This window comes from Aquarana catesbeiana, linkage group LG12, assembly GCF_042186555.1.
Source record: "Aquarana catesbeiana isolate 2022-GZ linkage group LG12, ASM4218655v1, whole genome shotgun sequence".
Classification (NCBI taxonomy): Eukaryota; Metazoa; Chordata; class Amphibia; order Anura; family Ranidae; genus Aquarana; species Aquarana catesbeiana.
Window position 1 is genome coordinate 125,321,461 of NC_133335.1, and position 24,046 is coordinate 125,345,506.

The 24,046-nt window shown below is 44.5% G+C and overlaps 1 protein-coding gene across 1 annotated transcript in view; it reads left to right on the plus strand.

Moving 5' to 3' along the window:
• LOC141113363 (P43 5S RNA-binding protein-like) overlaps window positions 1-14,508 on the plus strand; it is a 132,467-nt gene extending 117,959 nt beyond the window's left edge. The window contains exon 9 of the mRNA XM_073606423.1: window positions 14,266-14,508. Coding sequence (XP_073462524.1) covers window positions 14,266-14,508 — 243 coding nt within the window. The remainder of the gene's footprint in view (window positions 1-14,265) is intronic.
• The last annotated feature ends 9,538 nt before the right edge of the window (window positions 14,509-24,046 follow it).

A 24,046-nucleotide genomic window follows, 5' to 3' on the forward strand; every position in this document is an offset into this window, starting at 1 on the left:
ATATATCCAACTAACTCTGAATTCGGGTATGCATCAGTGTGGTTTGGTGGGTTTTATTTTTCTTTTCTATTACTTTATCCTGTTTCCATCTCTAGATACCCATCTGTACCTCTCCCGAGGAAGTGAGTTTTGATCTTGTGAAATGTGTAGAGAAAATCAGTACAGATTCTCCACCTTTATGGAAGTTTAGTTTAATTTTTGATTTATGGTTATTTATGTACTTGTATCATTGGTAACTATGTATGACCACTTGTTTTTTAAATGTGTGTTTTTAATATCTGTTTTGTGTAACAATACACTTTTTTTTGGCTGTGCCTTAACATCCCATGGGCAATGTTCTCCCTTTGTGCATATAAAATTCGGGACTGAGACAGCCAATGCACTATACTTGCCAGCTCATCTTCTGCGTGTGTGTGTGTATATATGTTTATATATTTATATATTTATATATTTATATATTTAAATTTTCTCTGAGTAGTTCATGTCTTACCTGATTTCCACCACTAGAGGGAGTAAAGAGCAAACTTGCGCGCTTTTCAGACACACTCAGTGAAGCTGGTGTCCAATCGTTCCCTTCCTCCACTGCGGGTGTACAGACGCCAGGTGGCTAATTTAAAAGCCCAGAGCATTCAGAGCTCTGTAAACAGATGGACACAGAGTTTGGGCGGTGAGCATCTTAAAGTGGTCGGATCCAGGCTAACCTAAGACACCTACTCGGCATCAGGTTGTGCAGTATTATATATATATATATATATATATATATATATATATATATATATATAGTGGCTTGCGAAAGTATTCGGCCCCCTTAATCTTTTCAACCTATTGCCACATTTCAGGCTTCAAACATAAAGATATAAAATTTTAATTTTTTGTGAAGAATCACCAACAAGTGGGACACAATTGTGAAGTGGAACAAAAGCTTTTGGATTTTTGAAACTTTTTTAACTAATAAAACAATGAAAAGTGGGGCGTGCAAAATTATTCGGCCCCCTTGCATTAATACTTTGTAGAGCCACCTTTTGCTGCGATTACAGCTGCAAGTCGCTTGGGGTATGTCTCTATCAGTTTTGCACATCGAGAGACTGAAATTCTTGCCCATTCTTCCTTGCAAAACAGCTCGAGCTCAGTGAGGTTGGATGGAGAGCGTTTGTGAACAGCAGTTTTCAGCTCTTTCCACAGATTCTCGATTGGATTCAGGTCTGGACTTTGACTTGGCCATTCTAACACCTGGATACGTTTATTTGTGAACCATTCCTTTGTAGATTTTGCTGTATGTTTGGGATCATTATCTTGTTGGAAGATAAATCTCCGTCCCAGTTTCAGGTCTTTTGCAGACTCCAACAGTTTTTCATCCAGAATGGTCCTGTATTTGGCTGCATCCATCTTCCCCTCAATTTTAACCATCTTCCCTGTCCCTGCTGAAGAAAAGCAGGCCCAAACCATGATGCTGCCACCACCATGTTTGACAGTGGGGATGGTGTGTTGAGTGTGATGAGCTGTGTTGCTTTTACGCCAAACATATCGTTTTGCATTGTGGCCAAAAAGTTCGATTTTGGTTTCATCGGACCAGAGCACCTTCTTCCTCATGTTTGGTGTGTCTCCCAGGTGGCTTGTGGCAAACTTTAGACAAGACTTTTTATGGATATCTTTGAGAAATGGCTTTCTTCTTGCCACTCTTCCATAAAGGCCAGATTTGTGCAGTGTACGACTGATTGTTGTCCTATGGACAGACTCTCCCACCTCAGCTGTAGTTCTCTGCAGTTCAACCAGAGTGATCATGGGCCTCTTGGCTGCATCTCTGATCAGTCTTCTCCTTGTCTGAGCTGAAAGTTTAGAGGGACAGCCAGGTCTTGGTAGATTTGCAGTGGTCTGATACTCCTTCCATTTCAAAATGCTCGCTTGCACAGTGCTCCTTGGGATGTTTAAAGCTTGGGAAATCTTTTTGTATCCAAATCCGGCTTTAAACTTCTCCACAACAGTATTACGGACCTGCCTGGTGTGTTCCTTGGTCTTCAGGATGCTCTCTGCACTTTCAACAGAACCCTGAGACTATCACAGAGCAGGTGCATTTATACAGAGACTTGATTACACACAGGTGGATTCTATTTATCACCATCAGTCATTTAGGACAACATTGGATCATTCAGAGATCCTCGCTGAACTTCTGGAGTGAGTTTGCTGCACTGAAAGTAAAGGGGCCGAATAATTTTGCACGCACCACTTTTCAGTTTTTTAATTGCTAAAAAAGTTTAAAATATCCAATAGATTTCGTTCCACTTCACAGTTGTGTCCCACTTGTTGGTGATTCTTCACAAAAAATTAAAATTTTATATCTTTATGTTTGAAGCCTGAAATGTGGCAAAAGGTTGAAAAGTTCAAGGGGGCCGAATACTTTCGCAAGCCACTATATATATATATATATATATATATATATATATATATATATATATATATATATATATATATATATATATATATATATATATATATATATATATATATATATATATATATATATATAATTAGTGAGACCTTTAGCACAACAGTGATTGCATATGTACTAGTACCTGTGCTTTGTAGCTTGGGACTATGTCTCCTCGTAAGAGGGTCTTGGGGGGAGGTAACAAAGGCACAAGAAAGTCACCGCCTGTGTCTAGGGGTCCTAAAGATGCCTGCAGATTACCATCCCCCCTCTGCAAGACTGGAGTGCCCCTTTCAGGTTTTGCAGCCTCTCCTAATGTTACAGCCCCAGCGTATGTCAGAGGATTCTCTTAGGGCTACACCTCCCTCTGCTGCACTTTCTTTCAGACGATTCTTCTGACAATGAGGAGAGATCCCTATCCAGAGATAGGGATCAAGAGCAGTCTGAGTATTCAGAGGAAGAGGAGAGAGCTTCTTCCTCTCAGGCACTCAAGAAGCAGGTCCAGTATTATACTGAACTAGTGCATTCCACATTTAAAATGCCCTCTGCTGAGGCCGCTACATCCTGTTTCTTCCCTGGGGGTCAGAAGGATCCCACAGACTGCGTTTTCCTTTCCAATTCATCCTTTAATGGATAAATTGTTGTATGAGGACTGGGGACATCCCGATAAACTGTTTACTCCTAAAAGGTTTTCTATGCTTTATCCTCTGGAGGAAAGCTTCACCAAGAAGTGGGAGGTTCCATCCGTGGATGCGGCTGTCTCTTGTGTGAATAAAAACCTGACCTGTCCCTTGGACAATGCTCAGGTGTTTAAAGATCCAACTGATAAAAAGCTGGAAACTTTATTAAAAGCCTCCTTCTCCATGGTTGGTGCTGTAGTCCAACCTACAGTCGCAACTGTGGGTTTGTGTCAATTCCTCAAGGAACAGGTTAAGCAGATGCTTGGCCTCCTTCCCAGTGAGGAAGTGGAGAACTATGCAGACCTTCCACAGGTGCTGTGTTTTATGATTGATGCCATTCTGGATTATGCCCAGCAAGCATCTCGTTTCTCTCCTGTTGGTACACATGTGCAGGTCCCTTTGGCTTAAAATTTGGGCAGCAGAGCTTTCATGCAAAAGATATTTAGCTGGTTTCCCATTCAAAGGGGAATGCCTATTTGGGGATGACCTAGATCATTTTATCCAAAAAATTACAGGTGGTAAATTTACACTCCTACCAGTTAAGAGGAGTAAACGTCCACCATTCAAACGGTCTCTTTCCCCTTCCCCTGGAACATCAGGCTCTAAGCAGTGGCGACGGCCTTCCCAATCTACTTTCAGAGGAAAGGCCCAGGGTCACACACAAGGGCAGAAAAAGGCTTGGGGATGAAAGCCTGCCAAGCAGAGCCCTAAAACATCTCTGTGAAGAGGCGCCCCCACTCGGCCGAGTGGGGGGGAGGCTCCTACAGTTTTCAGGAGCCTGGCGGGAAGAGGTTCAAGACAAGTGGGTGGTCTCTTCAGTATCTCTAGGTTACAAAATAGAGTTCCTAGAGCTTCCATCAGCTCGTTTCCTAAGGTTAAGAGTTCCCAAAGATCCAGTAAAGCGAGAACCGCTACTACTGGCATTCGATCGTTTACTATCCCAGGGAGTGATAGTAGAAATGAACCAAAAAGATCAGGGTTCAGGGTTCTACTCGAATCTCTTCACCGTTCCAAAGCCAAATGGAGATGTCAGACCCATCCTAGATCTAAAGGATCTGAATCTGTTTGTACACATTTGATCCTTCCGAATGCAGTCAATTCATTCGGTGGTCTCCACCCTGCAGGGGGGAGAATTTATGGCATCAATAGATATCAAGGATGCATATCTTCATGTGCCGATTTTTTTTTTTTTTTTTTTTTTTTTTTTCCCACTCGCCAAAGAGCTCTAAGATTCATGGTAGACCAGCGCCATTTCCCGTTTGTGGCCCTTCCTTTTGGTCTCGCTACAGCTCCAATTTTTACAAAAATTCTAGACCCCCTCTTAGCAAATCTAAGAGCTCAGGGCATAACTGTGGTAGCTTATCTAGATGATTTGCTACTCCTAGAGCAATCGGTGGCACACCTGATCCACGCTGTCTTCAAGACAGTAAGACATTTGGAAAGACTAGGCTGGATAATCAACCCAGAAAAGTCTTCTTTGCAACCTTCAACAAGGTTGGAGTATCTAGACATGATCATAGACACCGCTCAAGGCAGGGTGTTTCTACCAGAGCCAAAGGTCAAGGCCGTAAGAGCTCTAGTCTGCTTACTATTAAGCAAAAAGAGTCCATCCATTCGGCTATGTATGAGACTGTTGGGAAAGATGGTTGCCACTTTCGGGGCTGTTCCATTTGCCCAGTTTCACTCAAGGCCCCCTGCAGAGAAGCATTCTCGCAGCTTGGAACAAAGACTCATGCCTTGGATCTTCCTATGTACCTATCCCCAAGGAGCCTCAATTGGTGGTTATGAACCAAAAATCTTTTGAAAGGCAAAGGCTTTCTTCCACTACAATGGAAGATCGTAACCACAGATGCCAGTCTGACAGGCTGGGGAGCAGTTCTGGAAGAAACATGCACGCAGGGAAGATGGTCTGCAACTGAGAGACGCTTGCCCATCAATATTGTAGAAATTCAGGCAATTTACTTGGCCCTCGTGGACTGGTCTTACAGGCTACAGGGTCATCCTATTCGGATACAATCCGACAATGCCACAGCTGTGGCTTACATCAATCACCAAGGAGGCACCAGAAGTCTGGATGCCCAAAGGGAGGTGAATCTCAGTCTTGTATGGGCAGAAAGCCATGTTCCCTGCCTGTCTGCGGTATTCATCCCAGGAGTGGAAAATTGGCAATCAGATTTCTTAAGCCACCGGCAATTATGCCCAGGAGAATGGTCCCTACAACCCGACCTATTCCAAACCATATGTCAAAGATGGGGAACACCAGATGTGGATCTATTCGCGTCCAGATTCAACAGAAAGCTGGACAAATTTGTGTCCAGAACAAGGGATGTACTTGCTCAGGGGTCAGATGCTCGGACAATCCCATGGGATCAGTACAATCTAATGTATGCCTTCCCTCCGAACCCACTTCTTCCGCGGTTTCTGGGAAGGATCAAAAGGGAAACAAAGTTGATCTTTTAGTAGCCTCGGCTTGGCCCAGACTACCTTGGTATGTAAAGATGGCAGTGGGCAGGTCTTGGGTCCTCCCATTCTGGGCAGATCTGCTTACACAGGGTCCGATTTGCCACCCTGCTTTACGAAGTCTAAATTTGATGGCTTGGCTGCTGAGACCCACATTTTAAAAGGCAGTGGGCTCTCAGAGTCAGCCCTTTCCACTCTGGTCAATGCCAGAAAGCCAGCCTCCAGGCTTATTTACTACAAAATCTGGAAGGCATATGTTGCCTAGTGTGAACCCAGGGGATGGCATCCTAGAAGGTATATGATTAGAATCTTGACCTTTCTTCAGTCAGTGCTCAAAGCCAATCTCATTTCTAGGCCTATCAAAGTCCAAATTTCGGCTGTCTGTATTTTTTCAGAAGCCAATTGCTTCACATTTCCTTGTCTGGGTCTTTATTCAGGGGGCACTGCTGTTGAATCCGCCAGTCAAACCTCCAGTATGCCCATGGGATTTGAATTTGGTGTTGTCGGCTTTACAGGGACAACCCTTTGAGCCACTGCACCTGGCTCCTTTAGCGCTTTTGACTAAAAAAATTAGTCTTCTTGATAGCCATATCCTCTGCTAGAGTATCAGAATTGGCAGCTTTTTCTTGTAAAGAGCCATATTTAATTCACAAGGACAGGATTGTTATGCGTCCTAATCATTCCTTCTTACCTAAGGTGGTTTCAGGACTCCACTTGAATCAAGATGTAATCCTACCATCCTTTTTTCCAGATCCGCAGTCCGGGGAGGAAGAATCTTTGCACACTCTTGATGTGGTTAGAGCAGTCAGTGTATCTGCAGGCAACCGCTCAGATACGGAGAACTGATTGATCTGCCGGATGGCCATAAAGGCCAAGCAACATCGAAATCCACTCTTTCTAGATGGATTAGAAAATGTTATTTTTCAGGCTTATGATATAAAGAGGAAGACTCCTCCTTTTCATGTGAAAGCGCACTCAACTAGGGCTGTTAGTGCTTCTTGGGCAGTGCATCACCAGGCCTCCATGGCTCAGAATCTGGTGAATGTATGGACTGAAGACCAAGTCGCAGCCTTACAGATCTATCAGGTGGATGTAAGAGGGCAAGAGGATACCGCCTTCGGGCGCAGTGTACTGCAGGCTGCAGTTTAGTTCCTCTGGTCTGTTTGCGGTCTATTTTTTTTCTGATCTGTCTCCCTCCCCTCAAATGAGCATTGCTTTGGGACATACCACTATGTAATGAATACTCTGTGTCCCGTGATGTATGATCAAGAAAATAGGATTTTTAAATACAGCTTGCCTTTAAAATCCTTTTCTTGAGAGTACATCATGGGACACAGAGCTCCCGCCCTTCTATGGGTTTTACGTGGTTACCTATTGCTTTGCTAAAAAAAACTGAGGTCCTCCCCGTATGGGAGGGGATATATAGGGGAGGAATTCTCCTTAATTGGGGTTAACCAGTGTCCAATCACCGATGGTGCCTAACCCACTATGTAATGAATACTCTGTGTCCCGTGAGGTACTCAAAAGGATTTTACAGGTAAGCTGTATTTAAAAATCCTATTATTGTCAATGTTGGAAGCCAGGCACAAGGGAATTGCAGCAGAAGCTCAGACAAGCATTCACCTGCTGTTGCACTAAAAATGCTCTGGATGTCGCTTCCAATTGCACTGGAGCAGGACCCTATTTTAATACCAGTCATGCATTGTTTCTGGCTTTCTGTGATACCCTAGAACAAATCATGACACAAAAATCTCCCGAATGGCTCTTCTTTCTGTCCATATGAAAAGAATCTTATGTCCAAATGCCTGGTCAGCTGTAGCTGCCTGTAAAAGATACCTTGCTGTATACTATGTACCCATTGAAAGATGGCTGGGCTGTGTCTCAGGGAGAGGTTACCTGGCAGTTACTCTGTTCTCCTTTTTTAAACCACCCCAGCTTCTCTGAAAGTAGTGTTGTGGGAAGTTGCGAAGGCTCAAAAGGAGGCGCTCTGCATTTTTTTTTTTTTCCATGCAGGGCCGTGTGGCAGGTGTTACTTTCGTCAGGGTTATGCACTTCCCCTTGATACACAGCTTCCAGGTTCCAGCCACCGATGCTGAAGGTGGTCTGGGCTTTTGCTGGTGGGGAGCCGGAAGGGTTGCACAGTGCAGCGGGAGGCTTCAGAGGCAGGACCATACTTTCCTTGGCGGGAGCATGTCGGGCTATCCAGGCAGCTTCTGGTGAGGTCAAAATTGGCCATTCGAAGGTAAAGGGGACCCATGGTGGGCGGGGGGGGGGGAGCACCCCGTCCTGTCTTGCATCCCCTTACCTGTCTTTCACCTGCAGCTCCATGGGTGGTGGTCCCTCTTGGTGGTCAAAAGGAGAGGAGGCACATGGGACCTGGTGGCTAGTGGTTCTATGTGCTCTCTCAGGGGGGTCTCTGGTTCAGGCTGGTGGAGGGGGGGTAAAGATCCCAGGGCAGGCGCTGATGGCCTGCTGTGTCTTTTTGGTACGGAGCGAAGCCAAAAGCAAGTCCTGACCTCCTCAGTCAAAGTACTGTTGTAAATCCCACAGCCCCAGACACTGCCTCCACCAGCAGAGCAGGGTACTGCTTCTATCCTGCTGGTCATCCCCTCCAGGGGGTGGGGGCCCGGGGGGTTCCAAAGAAGATTTGGGGTGAGGAGATGGCTCATCCCAACTCTGGTGTCCCCAGCAGAGTTGTTTGTAATGGATGGTGACACCATTCGGTGGCCCCAGAAAAGGCACCCAATGAGAAAAAAAGCATACCACCTGGTGACTGTCACTAAAGGCACATTGGCTTGGCAGTTTGCACTTCTGCCTTGCAGTGCTGTAGTCATTGGTTCAGATCCCACCCATGACATCAGTGTCCCGCTTGGTTTTTCCCAAGTATGCATGTGGGCAAAAAGCTGTGGCTGGTGAAGGCTGGCTATAAAAATTTGTGGAGGTTTCTAATGCTGCTTTGGGCTCTCAGGCAGAGTCGGAGGGAGAAGACCTGTATGGTGAATCCAGTAGGCCTCCTCGTTACAGGCTTTCCCTGGAAAAGGAGGATCTCTTGGGTGCAATCCATACCACTTTGGATGTAGGAGGACTAACCACCATTGCTCCACGACCAAAGGTATCAGGGCCTGGGGGAACAGGAGGAAAGTTTTTCCAGTCCATAAAGTCTTGGTGTAAGCCGTAGATTGAGTGTCAGGAAACCTTTGTTGCGGGAGCTGGAATATAGGTTTCCCCACAGAAGATGCTGTGTTGGTATGAAATGAGAATCCAAAGTGTGTGTGTGTGTGTGTGTGTGTGTGTTTGTTTTTTTTGTGACATACAGACCTGGTCTCTGGAGACGTGGGCATTGTCGGATTCTGTGGTCAAGAGAACTCCTCTTCTAAAAAGGGCCTGGTATTTTATCTTAGAACTTAAGACCTGCTATGGCATTTACAGTTGTGCCTTGCAGCTTAAAATATTTTCTGACACAATAGCAGGCACACATAGATGCAGGGACCACAAAGCAGTTGGTCCGCATGTCCACCAGGTCTGAAGCCTTGGCAGATTCAGCAAGGAGGGCTTTTTGGCTTGAAACATGGCAGAGGGACAGTGTAGATCCAGCATAGACTGTTTTTTCAGTGGGGAGGCTGCTTCATCCAACTGTTACATGGCTACCTTGGATCTGAGAGATGCCTAGCTGTACATTCCTAATGTGGAGAACTTTCTCAGATTGCCAGTAAAAACGGGGGAGGAGACCATCACACTTGCTGTTGTGGGCATTTCCCTTCAGCCTTATCTCGTCGATCTCTACCAAGGTCAGGGTCGAGGCTAGGATTTATTTGCCCCTAATGGGGATCTCAGTAGTGGGCCTACCGTAATGACCTGTTCCTCTTGCATCATCTATAGGGCAGTTAACCCTGGGATCTTGAGTTGATAAGGAATTTTCTAGAGGGCCTGGGGTGGCTCAAACTTGGCGAAAATCCCAGCTTGGTTCCCTCCCCAGTGGGTCTGGTACCTGGGCTACGTGTTTAACACAACTGCAATAGCAAAAAAGTATTACTTCCTCAGGAGGGAGCCAGAAAATGGGAAAAGGCCATGAGGCTGCTGCAGAGCAACTGCAGACTCTTGGTTGAATAGGTCATCTTACCTGGTGTCGCAGGGAGCCAGGTCTAAGCAGGTGTTGCATTCAAAGTTATCGGTAAGGTGGTAGCATACTGGAAAGACGCTGCTGTGGAGACAGGACAACCGCTAAGTCGGCAGCCCTACTCAATTCAACTAGGAGGGCCATTTGGGTCAAGTCTTGTGAGGGAGACCATGTGTTTAAATCCCAGCTCTGTGATCTGCCATTTGAGGGCTCTTTGTTTGGTTCAGGTCTGGGCCAAGTGTTTTCAAGTTCCGCAGAAAAGGGAAGACTCTCTTGCGCTTTCTGCCCCAGTGGGAACAGATCTCCAGGAGCCCTTGCATCCTAGAACTGTTAAGGGGGAGGGTTTATCAGTTACCCCCAATTATTATTTGGACTCCCCTGCCCAGAGATCAGCTAAGTGTGGAGGGACTACTGGCGACATCCGAGAATTGGCAAAACAGGAGGCAATTGCCCCTGTCCCAGTGGATCAGGTTTGCTGGGGATTTAACTCCCCACGTTTTTGTGGTCCAAAAACCCTCTGGCAAGTTTTGCCTGATCATAAATCTCCACAAACTAAAATTTCTACAGTACAAAAGGTTCCACATGGAGAGTATCTACAGTGTCCGAAAACACCTTCTTAAAAGGGGTCTTCATCATGCTGGACCTCCAGGGATGCTTGCCTCCATATCCCCATAGCCCTGGAATACCAGCCCCAATTAGTTTGCGATACTAACCAGTCGAGGGATCCAAAACTGGCAGCAAGCCCAAGGGTTTTTACCAAGATACTAGCAGAGGCAGTATCTTGGTAAAAACGTATAAAATTTTAAATTTTTTTTCCACCCTGGAAACCTTGGTTGATCATCAACCAAGAAAAGTGCTCCCTAGAGCCATCCCAAACAAAGGTCTTTTTGGGATATCTTGTGGACTCCAGGGCTTGAATTCTGCTTCTCCCAGAAGAAAAAGTTGCAAAGGTGACAGGCTGAGGAGAATACATTTAAAACCTTTGCCATTTCACCATCCTTTGTAACCAGAATCCCTTCATCATTCTTTATGGGGCCAATATGATCTGTTCTCCCTCTTTTTTTACTATTTAAGTACTTAAAGAATTTCTTGGGATTTTTCTTGCTCTCCTCTGCAATGTGCCTTTCATGTTCTATCTTGGCTGCCCTGAATACACCCTTACATTTCTTATTGCATTCTTTGTACAGTTGGAATTCTGATCCCTCAGCCTTGTATGGGGTGTTTTTTTTTTTTTTTTTTTTTTTAGGCTTTCTCCTTTTGCTTTTTATATGAATTGTGATATTAGCGTTAAGCCACCCAGGGCTTTTATTAGCGATTTTAAATGTATTACCCTTTGGGATGCACTGGCTAATACCCTTATTTAATATTATCCTAAAGCACATCCATGTTTCTTCTGTGTTCTTTGTGCCTAGGTTTTTATCCAATTTAGTATCTTCTAGCAAGGAGCGTAGTTTCTGCAAGTTGGCTCCTTTTTGTTTCCGATTTGTGATTTATGCTGAAGCTAATTGACCTGTGATCGCTGTTTCCTAAGTTGCCCCGTATTTCTACATCTGCGATCAAGTCTGTATTGTTCGTAATCAGTAGGTCTAGTAACGCATTGTTTCTTGGTGCATTTTACCATCTGACCCATGAAATTGTCCTATAAGACTTTTAGGAAATGGCAAGCCTTAGACTGGGTGGAAGGAACCGCACATTCATCTACGTCTGGATAAATAAAATTATTTTGACAATTCCCATCCTTGCTGCCATTCCAAACTGATAGGTCTGTCTCTCCATCCTTCCTCAGGTTAGGGGGCCTATAGCATACTCCAGTATTACTTTCTCCTTGGTTTCTTCTCTTTGTAACTCTACCCATAAGGATTCCACCTCCTTCCCTTGCTCCAGTAGTGACGTCATTCCTCAGTCACCTGCATATCATTTTCGATATACCATATGACATAGCCCTCCCCCGTTTTTACCCTCCCTGTCCCTGTGATATAGGGAATACCCTTGAATGGTTGCCAGCCAATCATGAGAGCTATTGAACCAGGTCTCTGAAATTCCCCACAATCTAATTTCTCCTTATACAGTTCTCCCATCTTGTCCGCCGAACTCCTGACATTAGTGAACATGCCTTGTAGTTTTGTCCGGATGCATACTATCTCCTTATTGGGTGTTCTGAGGTTACAAATAGGACTTGTTACTATACTTGCCATGGGTTTAGGTTTTTTAGCCAACCTACCACTAATGCCCCCAATACTACTCACTGAAATATGTTCCACACTGGCTATCTGTCTGGACTCTCCCCCCCTGTCCAGTTCCCAGTTCTCCAGGAACCCAAACCCCTCCTTTCTACACCAGCTCCTCAGCCACTGGTTTACTACCCTAATCTCCTGTTGCCTTTCTGATGTGGCAAAAGGTACTAGTAGTATTTCTGAAAATGCTACCTTTTTTTTGGAGGTCCTATTCCTTAATTTAGCTTTAAATCCCTAAAATTGTTTTTTTAGGGCACTCCATCTTTGTCATTGGTGCCAACATGCACCATGACAGCTGGGTCATCCCCCCTGCCCCCCCCCCCCCCCCCGGCAGCTAGGGGCATCACTCTGCTCCAGCAGTGCTGGTCCCTGACTGGTTTCACCAATGTGACGCAACGGGGAGTACTTATTGGAATGTTCCAGCTCAGTATTATCCTCCCTGATGCTTTCTCCTCTACCCTGACTGTCGACCAACTACTCTTCTCTGGTGCCTGCACAACTTTCTCTCCACCTGTCTCTATGCTGGCACCTGCCGGGTACGTTCTCAGTTCTCCTTTGGGATTTATTTTCAGTGTTGACAGTTGCTTCCCTAGTTTCAGAACCTGGTCTTCCAGGGAAACAACGTGCTTACATTTTGCACAACAGAATTCGCCCGCTATCCTATATGATTAACGCATACATGCCGCAAGATGTACACCGAGTCGCATCTCCAACCCCGCCGGTCATCATACCTACTAATTTAATGAGGCTTATCCTCTGTTCAATTGACTAGCTTCCTGATAGTAATACGCAGCACTCTGGATACTTGCAGCACTCAACAATGCAGTGTCCTCACTACACAGTCAGTCCTTTGTTATGACTTGACTGCTCTGTACCTGCTAAAATGCCCCTGCAATCTGACACTTGCAGGGCTTGTCGGTGCTTGGTCTCCCTTGGTCAGCCTGCCTGTTTCTGTTCACTCCGCTCCCCTGTCTGCCTGTCACTCTCCCCCCTCTGTTTCACAGCATACTAACCTGCCGCATCCCGGTCGGACCTGTCCCCTCGCTGTCTCCTGATACTGTCCTCGGTGCCTCCCGCTCCCGAAGTGCTGCACCTGCCACCACTCTGTCCTCCGGGTCACCCGCCTCTTCTCCTGTCTGGGGGGGCTTGGTCTGGTCCGCACTCGCACACAACACACACAGTTCCCGGACACCATGCTGCTCAGGTCTGCTGATTCGGATTTTCGCGCCAACACAACAGCACCACCTGCCTATTCTTTTGTGCTGTTAGTAAAGTGCTACATGTTGCACTGGAGCACCATTTTATTTGCTATATTTTTTTTTAATGCATGTACTTATGACCATTTCTAATCAAGGTAGTCTAACATCACTCCAGAGTTTATATTTCAAGGAGCTTATTAGGAATTGCTTGGCGGTTATGCAATATTCTGTGATACTACTGAAAAGGGTTTTTGTTTTTTTTGTTTTGTGTTTTTTGTTTTGTTTTTGTTTACCCCCTGCTGAGAATGGCTAAATGACTCATGCAATGCCAGCATTTTTCAGGTGTTGAGACCACATGGTCTTTTAAAAATTGTATAGTTGGTGGTGGGTGTGATTATTTTACCTTCTATTTAATAAATTTTACTGGTGTCAAAGCCAGAGTAGTTCTAGGTAAGGAACTGCCTTCTGTGGCTCCAATCTTTCATTGGGATCAAATTTTTGCTTCTTTACAGCTGGAAGGGGTCCCACTGAACATGTGAAAGGGCTCCAGGACCAGTAGGTTTCTTGCACTGGGGCCCTGAAGGTTCTAGCTATGCTTCTGGCATTTGGAACAAGTGTGAGCACATGACTTAACTGATAGGTTTTTCAAAAATGTTTAGATAAGTAAAAGCACTTTGTAATCCTGAATGTCATGAAGTTCTCTTATACTACTGCGATAATGAAATGTGCAAACATCCTTTCCTCCAGGACAAACCTCTCCACAATGTACAAAATACTCTGCCATGTCTTTAACTTTTACAATAAGTCTGTTATGAAGGGGAGAGGACATGGAATACATGGTATTCTGTACCCTATGAAATGGGTTTTGTCAGGGCCAGCAGTATCAGCCTTGAGTACCCCAGATTGACTTGAGGGTTCCATTTTTCTAACTTTCATCAGACTTCACATGCCTGTAAGGTTGGGATGGAATCTGCCAGCTTGTGCAAGTACCTAAATGTCAGTCTGCCCCAGGTAGGTGGGAAGCAGAAGGTTGCGAGGTACTGGCATATATTTAATTCTAGCTATGTATATGAATGCTGTGATAACGCCTTAATTTAGGAACTGACAACTATGCCAATTGTGATCTCTGCTCATTACAATGTATCCACAGCTCAAATTCAACTTTAAGCCATCAAAGAAGCATTTAAGAAGAGCCCTCTGCCAACTCCCTGTAGTGGAGGAAGATCTGAGTCATCTATTTAATCAGAAACTTTGCTTCCGAAGTAAAACACTCCTGGAGAGTAACCTTTCTATACTCTTCAGTGAACGTCTGTTACGTGATCCTGTGGAGCCAGAAGTTAACCTCAGCAACCTCTTCCAACTTATATCTACCCATGCTGAGAAAGTGGCCTAAAGGTCTGCTGCAGCGCAAATGAATCTTGATCAATTTATCAGTGTCTAAAACTTATCGAGAGGTATCCGATTTTTCTAAATCTTTAGATCACATCTGCTTGGATGCTTGCAATAATTAATTTGACAGATGAGGTCCACCTATGCTTAAGTTATAAAAGATGGAGAGTGGCAGGAGATCCTGCAGACCTCCTTATAATCAAGAAATTTAAGGCCTGCTCTGAAATGTTTGTTAGAACATTTCTTACAGGGAGCCTGTGTGTTTGCTTAACCTGATTTTTCTTTTTCCCTTTTTTTTTTTTTTTTTTTTTTTTTTTTTTTTTATTTTCAAAGAGCTCTGAGAATGATGTGGTCATGTCAAGAGGACAATCTTTATTTTTTTATTTAGTCTGGTCATGTCAGAGGACAATAAATTTTATTTATGCTATGTGTGGGTGCCCTATCTTTCTACTAGATGGTGCTGCAGCCTGGCTTATGTTAAAAAAATGTAGTTGTGTATGAGGGGGGAACAGTTTTCTTGCCAATATCCTCTTCTGCCCAATATTATGAGATTGTTGGAGCTACAAAGTTAGCTTAGCTGCTTCACCCCCTCCTGAAATAGTTCTCTCCTAGGCATAGTCTGGTCATTGATATCTTGTATTCACAGTAGATCAATTTAATGGGGAAAAAAAGCTACACAAGGAAATTAACAGATCATTGGCATCAGTAACAGGCATAAGTGTGTGCAGCCTATTGCATTACGTGTGCCTACAGTGCTCAGCATGAGTACACCCCTTTTCTTTATCCTACATCATAGGACACAGAGCCTCAAGTAATTACTTGGTGGGTTATGGGCCTACCTTCAGGTGTTGACACTGGTATAACCAATACAGGAAGTTGACTCCCCTATATAACCCCTCCTCCTTCCAGGAGTCCTCAGTTTTTTCACCAGTGTCCTATGCCCTTTTCTCCAAAAAAATAAAATCTCTAATCTCGCTTGCCTAGTAAGATGCCCTTTTCAGCAGCTCCGTGTCTGGCTATAGCAGCGGGTGTGGTCCCTGCAGCCAGAGGGGAGTTCTTAATTGAACAGATGGTGTTCCTCTTCTGAGGGATCTAAAGCGGTTACAGCAGTAGTTTATGAACATACAAAACCAGCTTTGTATAAAGTGAAGTCTTCCTTTAAAACTAGGAGTTTAACAAACACTGCTGATAAAAATTCCCCTCCCCTCTCCTCCTGGAGAGGTGCAGTAACAGTTGACACTCATGTGTAATCAGGTTCTCACCTAAGGCTTAACACAGACGCTCTCAGTTCATATGCTGAAGACAGAGGTCTGTCACACTAAGTCACAGGAGCGCTGGGCATGTAGAGTTGTGTAAACAGGCATTCCCAGCACAGGAAATATTATGGTACTCAGTATCAAAGGTTGTTCCTTATGATGACATTGTTTCCTTTTGCTAAAACTATTGTTCAGCAAATACCATAATTTGTTAAAGTGCCTCTGCAGTTGTGCTTGGCACATTTGATTTCCAGTGTACCACAAAGGTACCAAGGATTCCACCCCCAGGTGCTGGGAACTCCAGTCATGCCTCCACACTGTCATCCTCTCTGGAGATACCTGACATGGCAAGCCAGGGTGAGTCATTGGAAGCAATTGGTGGTGCAACTGTTTCTCACACTTCAGATGTGACTGAAGATGCATTCTCCTCTGCCCTGTTGGGCTTAGAAGGAAGATTAGCGGCTTTATTCGCATTCTCCTTCCAAGAGGATAGGAAGCATGCTAGATCCCCCTCCCCACCTCAAAACCCCTTTTTCCAAGGGAACAGTGGGCACAGGATAAGGTGTTATCCTCAGGTGATCACGGGGGAAAACGAGCCAAAATTTTCCTCTGTGGAGGATACAACAATTGATGAACCTTATGCAACCTCACAATCTGACAGATTGATAGTACAAACTCTTACAGAGATGGTTCATTCCACTTTTTATACTACTAACAGAGTAAGCTGAAGGTCCAGGTCCCTTCTTTGTTTTGTTTTTTTAAAAAAAAAAGGAAAAAAACCTTTTTACAGCACGTATTTATGCTGATGGGATCTGGATAAGCATTTTTTCCTTCCAAAGAGTTTCTCAGTTTTCCATCATGGAGGAAAAATTCACAAAGTTTGGAAAGTACCAGCAGTAGACGCTGCGATTTCCAGCATCAAGATGCATAATTGCTTAAGCATCCAACAGATAAGGAGTTGGAATTTTTTTGTTAAAATCCTCCTACCAATGGCACTGTTTCGCCATAGATGCCAAAATAGACCCTATCCACCAGGCGTCGCGCCTTGCGCTTGTTCTAAAACACATGCTTGGGACCCTGTGGTTAAAAGGGTTGGTCAGCAGAAGCATCTTGCAAAAAAGGGGTGTCTGACTAGTTTCCCTTTTCATTGGGGAAGGTTTGGTGAAATACATCCAAATGATTTCTAGCAGTAAAGCTCTTTTGTCCAGTAGAAGGTATAAATGTCCTTTTTATTTAAAGTGAAGCCACAACAGCTCACAGGTTAAGTACTCTGACGGCCAGTGCAGCCATGGGAGACTTCCTGACAGACATGGGTTCAGATCCACATGTCGGCGTTCACTAGTGAAGGAGCCACTCCTCACAGGTTAACTACTCTGATGACCAGCGTAGCCATGGGAGGCTTCCTGAAAGACGTGGGACCTCGTCCTCACGTTGGCTCCTTGTGACCTTGGACAAATCACTTAAACAGATTCCTTCCCCTGCGCAGGGGCAGCTGCCTCTAGGCAGTGGTGACAGCCTCCACCGTCAGACTCTTGGTCATGATTTCCAAGAAATATTGTTCAGATCTGTGTGACTTCAAGGTAGTCCCTGCACTACTTGGTACCACTTTGATGCGACTTGAGGTCTATAAGCCTCAAGAATAGACAGGCATTGTTTCCTGTCGCATCAAAATCCTGCCCTGACGTATTTTCGGCGGCAAAGGATCACAGTAAAATCACGCAACTTTGGGGTTGCAATAGTGGAAACTGAACCTAAGAGGAGAAAATATTCAGCCCCTGTATACATGATTGAAGATGTTTTTTTTTTTTTTTCCTCCGCCCTGCAGGGCCTAGAAGGAAAATTAGCGACTTTAATCGCATCCGCTATCCAAGCATAAGAAGCGCGTTAGACCCCCCTCCCCCACGTGAAATCCCTTAAGGGAACAGTGGGTAGAGGATGAAGGATTACCCTCAGGCAATCAGGAAGAGGGGCAAACCGAGCACTACTCTGCAGAGGAGACAACTAGAGTTGAACTTTTTTTCAGCCTCGCAATCTGAGAAATTGCTGGTACATGCCTTTTACAGAGATGATTTGTGCCTCTTTCAAGCTACCTCCAGTAATCAGCTGATAGTTCTGTTTTTTCTTAGGTTCCTTGGAACCTTCACTGCCTTTTTCATACGTTTCCTGTACATGTACAGAGCCACGCAGAAATTCAACAGATCCATTCTAGATCTAAAAGAATCTAAATCAGTTCCTGAAGATCCGCTCCTTTCTATGGAGTCTATCAAGTCAGTAGTTTCTGTGACAGACCTAGCCAGAAAAGAGGCTTTTGGAGGGGACTGAATGCCAGCCTCCTGCAAACCGATTATGGGCCCTGGCATTTGGGGGGACGGTGCTCTTTGTGAGCTGTATGCCTGGGGACCTTGGAGGTGGCGTTACTTTAGATTCAGGTCCATGTCCCCCAAGACAGACTCTGGGGACCCTGGATATGCCATTGTGATGGGAGTCACTAATAGGGGCACAGGGTGAATGAGAACCCCACTATGATCTGTGCTAGTCAGACTCAATGGTGTGTGTGTGTGTGTGTGTGTGTGTGTGTGTGTGTGTGTGTATAATGTGTGCCGTCTCATTGTGTTGTGTACTGTTTGCTGTGCGAGTTTTGGGTGGGGCTGTATTCCAATGTTCTATTATGTTTGTCTGCCTTGGATCACAAGATGTGTATTGCATTGGAGGGAGGGGGGATTCTTCCAACAGCTCTCCCTGCTAACACTGTGTACTGATGAGACATTAAACACACCTGACCTGTGTGTCCATTATCATTGGACAGTTTAACCCGCCCTCTTTTCCAAGGGTGGGGGGAAAGTGTGTCTGAGTTATTTTATCTGTTGTGTCCATGTGTTATAATAAAGGAGTTGATTCCTGCTTGAAACCTGAAGAGCTGTGTCTCGTTTTTGGGGTGGATTAATTGTATGGGTTCCTTGTTCGGCTGATTGGAGTGTTCGGTAGCTGCCTTTGTCTTTGGGTATGAAATGTCCTAAACGACTTTAACCCCTTTCATACTCGGGTGTCGTTAGTTTCTATCCTGCAAGGAGGAAAACTTCTGAGTCGCCTATCGGCATCAGGGATGCATATCTGCATGTCCATATATTTCCCGCTCACCAAAGGTTTCTGCGGTTCGAAGTAGAACAGCAGCATTTCAGTTTATAGCCTTGCTCTTTGGGCTAGCTACAGCACCTCGAATGTTCACAAAGGTGCTAGCCCCACCTGTAGCCAGGTCAAGGGCACAGGGCTTAAACAGTCTTGGCATACCTAGACTATCTATTGCTAATAGACCAATCGCTGTTCGGAGTAAGGTGTACACATTACAACCAGTTACCTGGAAAGGTCTGGGTTGCATTCTCAACCTAGTAAAGTCTCCATTTAAAATCGCTAAAAGAGGGCTGCAGTATTTTGGGTCTGATCATAGATACAGCCCAGAAAAGGTCTTCTTGCCCAGGAAAAAAAAAAAAAAAACGCCACTCTATAAAAGAGTTGGTGCGGATGGTCAGGTCAAAAGGAGGTCCCTCCATTCACCTTTTGCATGAGGTTGTTAGAAAGGATGGTGACTTCATTTGAAGCAGTTCCCTTTGCCCAGTTCCATTCGAGACTGTTGCAAAACAGTATTCTATTTTCTTGGAACAGAATGATCCAAGCTTTGGACTTGCCAATGCGGCTGTCCCCAAGGGTGTCCTAAAGCCTCAATTGGTGGTTACTAAAGAATGTCCTAAAGGGTAAATATTTTAAACCACTTTTCTGGAAAGTGGTAATGACAGACAACTGTCCAACTGTTCAAGAACCGAAAGAGCCTTGCCCATCAACATCCTAGAGATTCGGGCAGTGCGTCTGGCTCTAAAAGCCTAGACTTCCAGAATAAGGGATTGTCCCGACAGGTTCCAATCCATCAATGCCACAGCTGTGGCCTATACCAATCACCAAAAGGGGCACCAAGAATCTCAGTGCAGGGGGAAGGGAACCATATTCTAACTTGGGGAGAAAGAAAGAAATATTCCGTACCCACCGGCAGTTTTCATTCCGGGAATGGAGAATTGGCATGCGCACTACTTGTGCCGCCAGCAGATTATTCCCAGGGGAATGGTCTATTCACCCCGACATGTTTCGGGCTGTTTGTCAAGGATGGGGGACTCCAGATGTAGATCTTCTAGCATCCAGTGCAGCATAGTTAGTCAACTTTGTGTCCACAACAAGGGATCCATTCGCATGCAGAACAGATGCGTTGGTGATACTGTGGGATCAGCTTTTACTGATCTATGCATTTCCCCCTATTCAGTTGCTGCCTCGACGACTTTGCAGGATCAAGCTGGAAAGAAAACCGGTAATTCTGGCAGCACCAGCATGGCCCAGAAGGTCATGGTATGCAGAAGTCGTAAAGATGGCAGTGGGGGATCTGTGGTCCCTTCCACAAAGGCCAGACCTGCTCTCACAGGGGCCGATATTCCATCCTACTTTACAAATGCTAAATTTAATGGCCTGGCTATTGAGACCCACATTCTGAAGAAACGTGGACTTTCCAGGGCAGTTATTCCTACTTTAATACTAGGAAGCTAGCTTCTAGAACTAGATATTATAGAGTCTGGAAAGCTTATGTTTCCTGGTGTGAATCCAAGGGTTGGCACCCTCGGAGATGTATATATTATAGGCAGAATTCCTGCCTTTCTACAAGTAGGCGTAGAGATGAGGTTGGCCCTGGGTACTATTAAGGGCCAAGTCTCAGCCTTATCAATTTTATTTCAAAGACCACTTTCTATGCATTCTTTAGTCCGGGGTTTCATGCGAGGAGTGATGCGGATTAATCCGCCAGTTAAATCACCCTTAAGCCCTTGGGACTTGAATTTAGTTTTGTCAGTGTTACAAAAACCGCCATTCAAACCATTACAGCATGTTCCATTAGTTCTTCTGACTAGGAAGCTGATATTTTTGGTTGCTATATCATCTGCAAGGAGGGTTTCAGAATTGGCTGCTCTTTCCTGTAAAGAGCCATATTTGGTAATTCATGAGGACAGAGTGGTGTTGGGCCCTCGTCCAGGTTTTTTACCTAAAGTGGTCTCAGGTTTCCACCTGAACAAGATATTGTCCTGCCGTTTTTTCCAAAACCATGTTGGTTATTCATGAGGACAGTGGTGTTACGCCCTCGTCCAGGCTTTTGCCAAAAGTGGTTTCAGACTTTCATTTGAATGAAGATATTGTCCTGACAGTTTTTTCCAAAACCATGTTCCAAAGAAGAAAAGTCACTACATTGTCTTGATGTAGTGAGAGCAGTGAAGATCTATTTAAAGAGAACTGCTCAGATTCGTAAGACTGATGTCTTATTTATTCTGCCAGAGGGTCCTAAAAAGACAGGCAGCATCAAAATCCACTGTGGCTAAGTGGATTCGGCAGGTTATAATTCAAACTTATGATATAAAGGGAAAGAGCGGTTGGTGCTTCTTGGGCAGTGCATCACCAGGCTTCCATGTCTCAGATCTGCAAGGCCGTGACTTGGTCTTCAGTGCATACATTTACAAAATTTTATCAAGTAGATGTAAGATGGAATGAGGATATCGCCTTCGGGTGCAGTGTGCTGCAGGCAGTAGTGTAATTCCTCAAAGTCTGGGGATACCCTATGGGTTGTGTCTCCCTCCCCTCAAGTAGCATTGCTATGGGACATCCCACCAAGTAATTACTTGAGGCTCTGTGTCCCATGATGTACGATAAAGTAAAAGATGTTTAAAACAGCTTACCTGTAAAATCCTTTTCTTGGAGTACATCATAGGACAGAGCTCCCACCCCTGTTTTATGGGGTGAGAGTATATTGCTTGGCTACAAAAACTGAGGACTCCTGGAACGAGGGGTTATATAGGGGGGTCAACTTCCTGTATTGGTTATACCAGTGTCAACACCTGAAGGTAGGCCCATAACCCACCAAGTAATTACTTGAGGCTCTGTTTCCTATGATGTACTCCAAGAAAAATTTTACAGGTAAGCTGTTTTAAAAATACTATTTTTTGAAAAGTGAGTTTAATCAATCTTAAGGAGCACAAGAACAATTTCCAAAATTGACAAAACTGAGTTTTATATAACATTTGTTTAGCTCATTACATGAAAGTAAGGTTAATATTATAAATTGGATTACAAAATCTTTAGTTTTACTAAATTTGGTTAATGCAAAAATGAATACACCCCACAACAAAAACTACATTATCTAGTATTTTGTATGGCCTCCATGATTTTGTAATGACAGCACTAAGTCTTCTAGGCAGCTATCTCTTTCCATTCTTCAAAAACTACCTCTTTTTAGATCGGGGGGTCTCAAACTGGCAGCCCTCCAGCTGTTGCGAAACTACAAGTCCCATGAGGCATTGCAAGGCTGACAGTTACAAGCATGACTCCCCCAGACAAAGGCATGTTGGGACTTGTAGTTTGGCAACAGCTGGAGGGCCGCCAGTTTGAGACCCCTGTTTTAGATGCTGGATGGAGAGATGCCCAACTTATCTCTTAGGTGTTCTATTGGGTTCAGATCAGGAGCCATACTTTGCCACTAAATCACTTTCACCCTCTTCTGAAATGCAACAGTGGCCTTAGATGTGTTTTGGATCATTGGCCTGTTGGAAAAGTACACAATGACCAAAGGCACAGAGTGATTGTAGCATCTTGCATAGTTACATAGTAGGGGAGGTTGAAAAAAGACTCAAGTCCATCAAGTCCAACCTATGTGTGTGATTATGTGTCAGTATTACATTACATATCCCTGTATGTTGTGGTCATTCAGGTGATTATCTAATAGTTTCTTGAAGCTATCAATGCTCCCCGCTGAGACCACCGCCTGTGGAAGGGAATTCCACATCCTTGCCGCTCTTACAGTGAAGAACCCTCTACGTAGTTTAAGGTTAAACCTCTTTTCTTCTAATTGTAATGAGTGGCCACGAGTCTTATTAAACTTTCTTCTGCGAAAAAGTTTTATCCCTATTGTGGGGTCACCAGTACAGTATTTGTAAATTGAAATCATATCCCCTCTCAAGCTAAGATCCTCCAGACCCTTTATTAGCTTTGTTGCCCTTCTTTGTACTCGCTCCATTTCCAGTACATCCCTCCTGAGGACTGGTGCCCAGAACTGGACAGCATACTCCAGGTGCGGCCGGACCAGAGTCTTGTAGAGAGGGAGAATTATCGTTTTAGCTCTTGCGTTGATCCCCCTTTTAATGCATGCCAATATTCTGTTTGCTTTATTAGCAGCTTGGCATTGCATGCCATTGCTGAGCCTATCATCTACTAGGACCCCCAGGTCCTTTTCCATCCTAGATTCCCCCAGAGGTTCTTCTTCTCTTTCAACATAGCAGTACATCTGTGAATTCCTAATACTATCAATGAAATGCAGCTCCCTGACACCAGCAGCACTCATGCAGCTGCACAGGACACTGCCACCACCATGTTTCACTGTAGGCACCATGCATTTTTCTTTGTACTCCTCACCTTTGCAACACCATAAAGTTTTGAAGCCATCAGTTCCAGAAAATTTCTCTTGGTCTCATCACTCCAGAGTACAGAGTCTCAGTCTTTTTCAGCATGGGCCCTGGCAAATTCAAGCAGGCTTTTGTGCATGGGCTTTAGGAGAGGCTTCCTTTCATGGATGACAACCATGCATGCCATTCCTCAATGTATGCTGTATTGTCTCTTGGGGAAACAATCAACCCGCTGGACACCTGTTTAATGAATAATTGGACTCCCCTGTAGTTGAATACTTGTTAGGCACAAAACTAAATTTTAAACAAAATCCTAAGAATCATTGGTGTATTCATTTTTGCTACATGGTCTTGAATGAATTTGTTAGGAAATACTTCTCTTGTGCTTGCAAATTAACACAATCTTGTTTGCAAGCAATGGCCTGCATTTGAGGGAGTATTTTGTAGTATAGTGTGCTATAGAAAATGTTGATTTTGAAAGTGAAGACTTTCTGACAAATCTGTTGTACTCATTTATGTTGAGCTATGTGTGTGTAGTATGTGGATATATAGACATCGCTGCAGGAGAAGCTTGACACTGGGGGGGTGCAACGGAGGGAATCGGCACTGCATGGGGTGATTGGGGTGTACCACCCTGTGCACACACTTATTGTAACAAGGTTAGTTGTGAGAGATGCACTTTGTGCAAGAGTTCAATCCTCTACGGAGAAGTCAAATCTGATGCATTAAAAAAAAATTGTCCCTCCATAAATGACCCTCAGCATTCCTTCATAGTTTCAATGGTAAGTAAAAGCTCTGAGCTGTCTCGAGA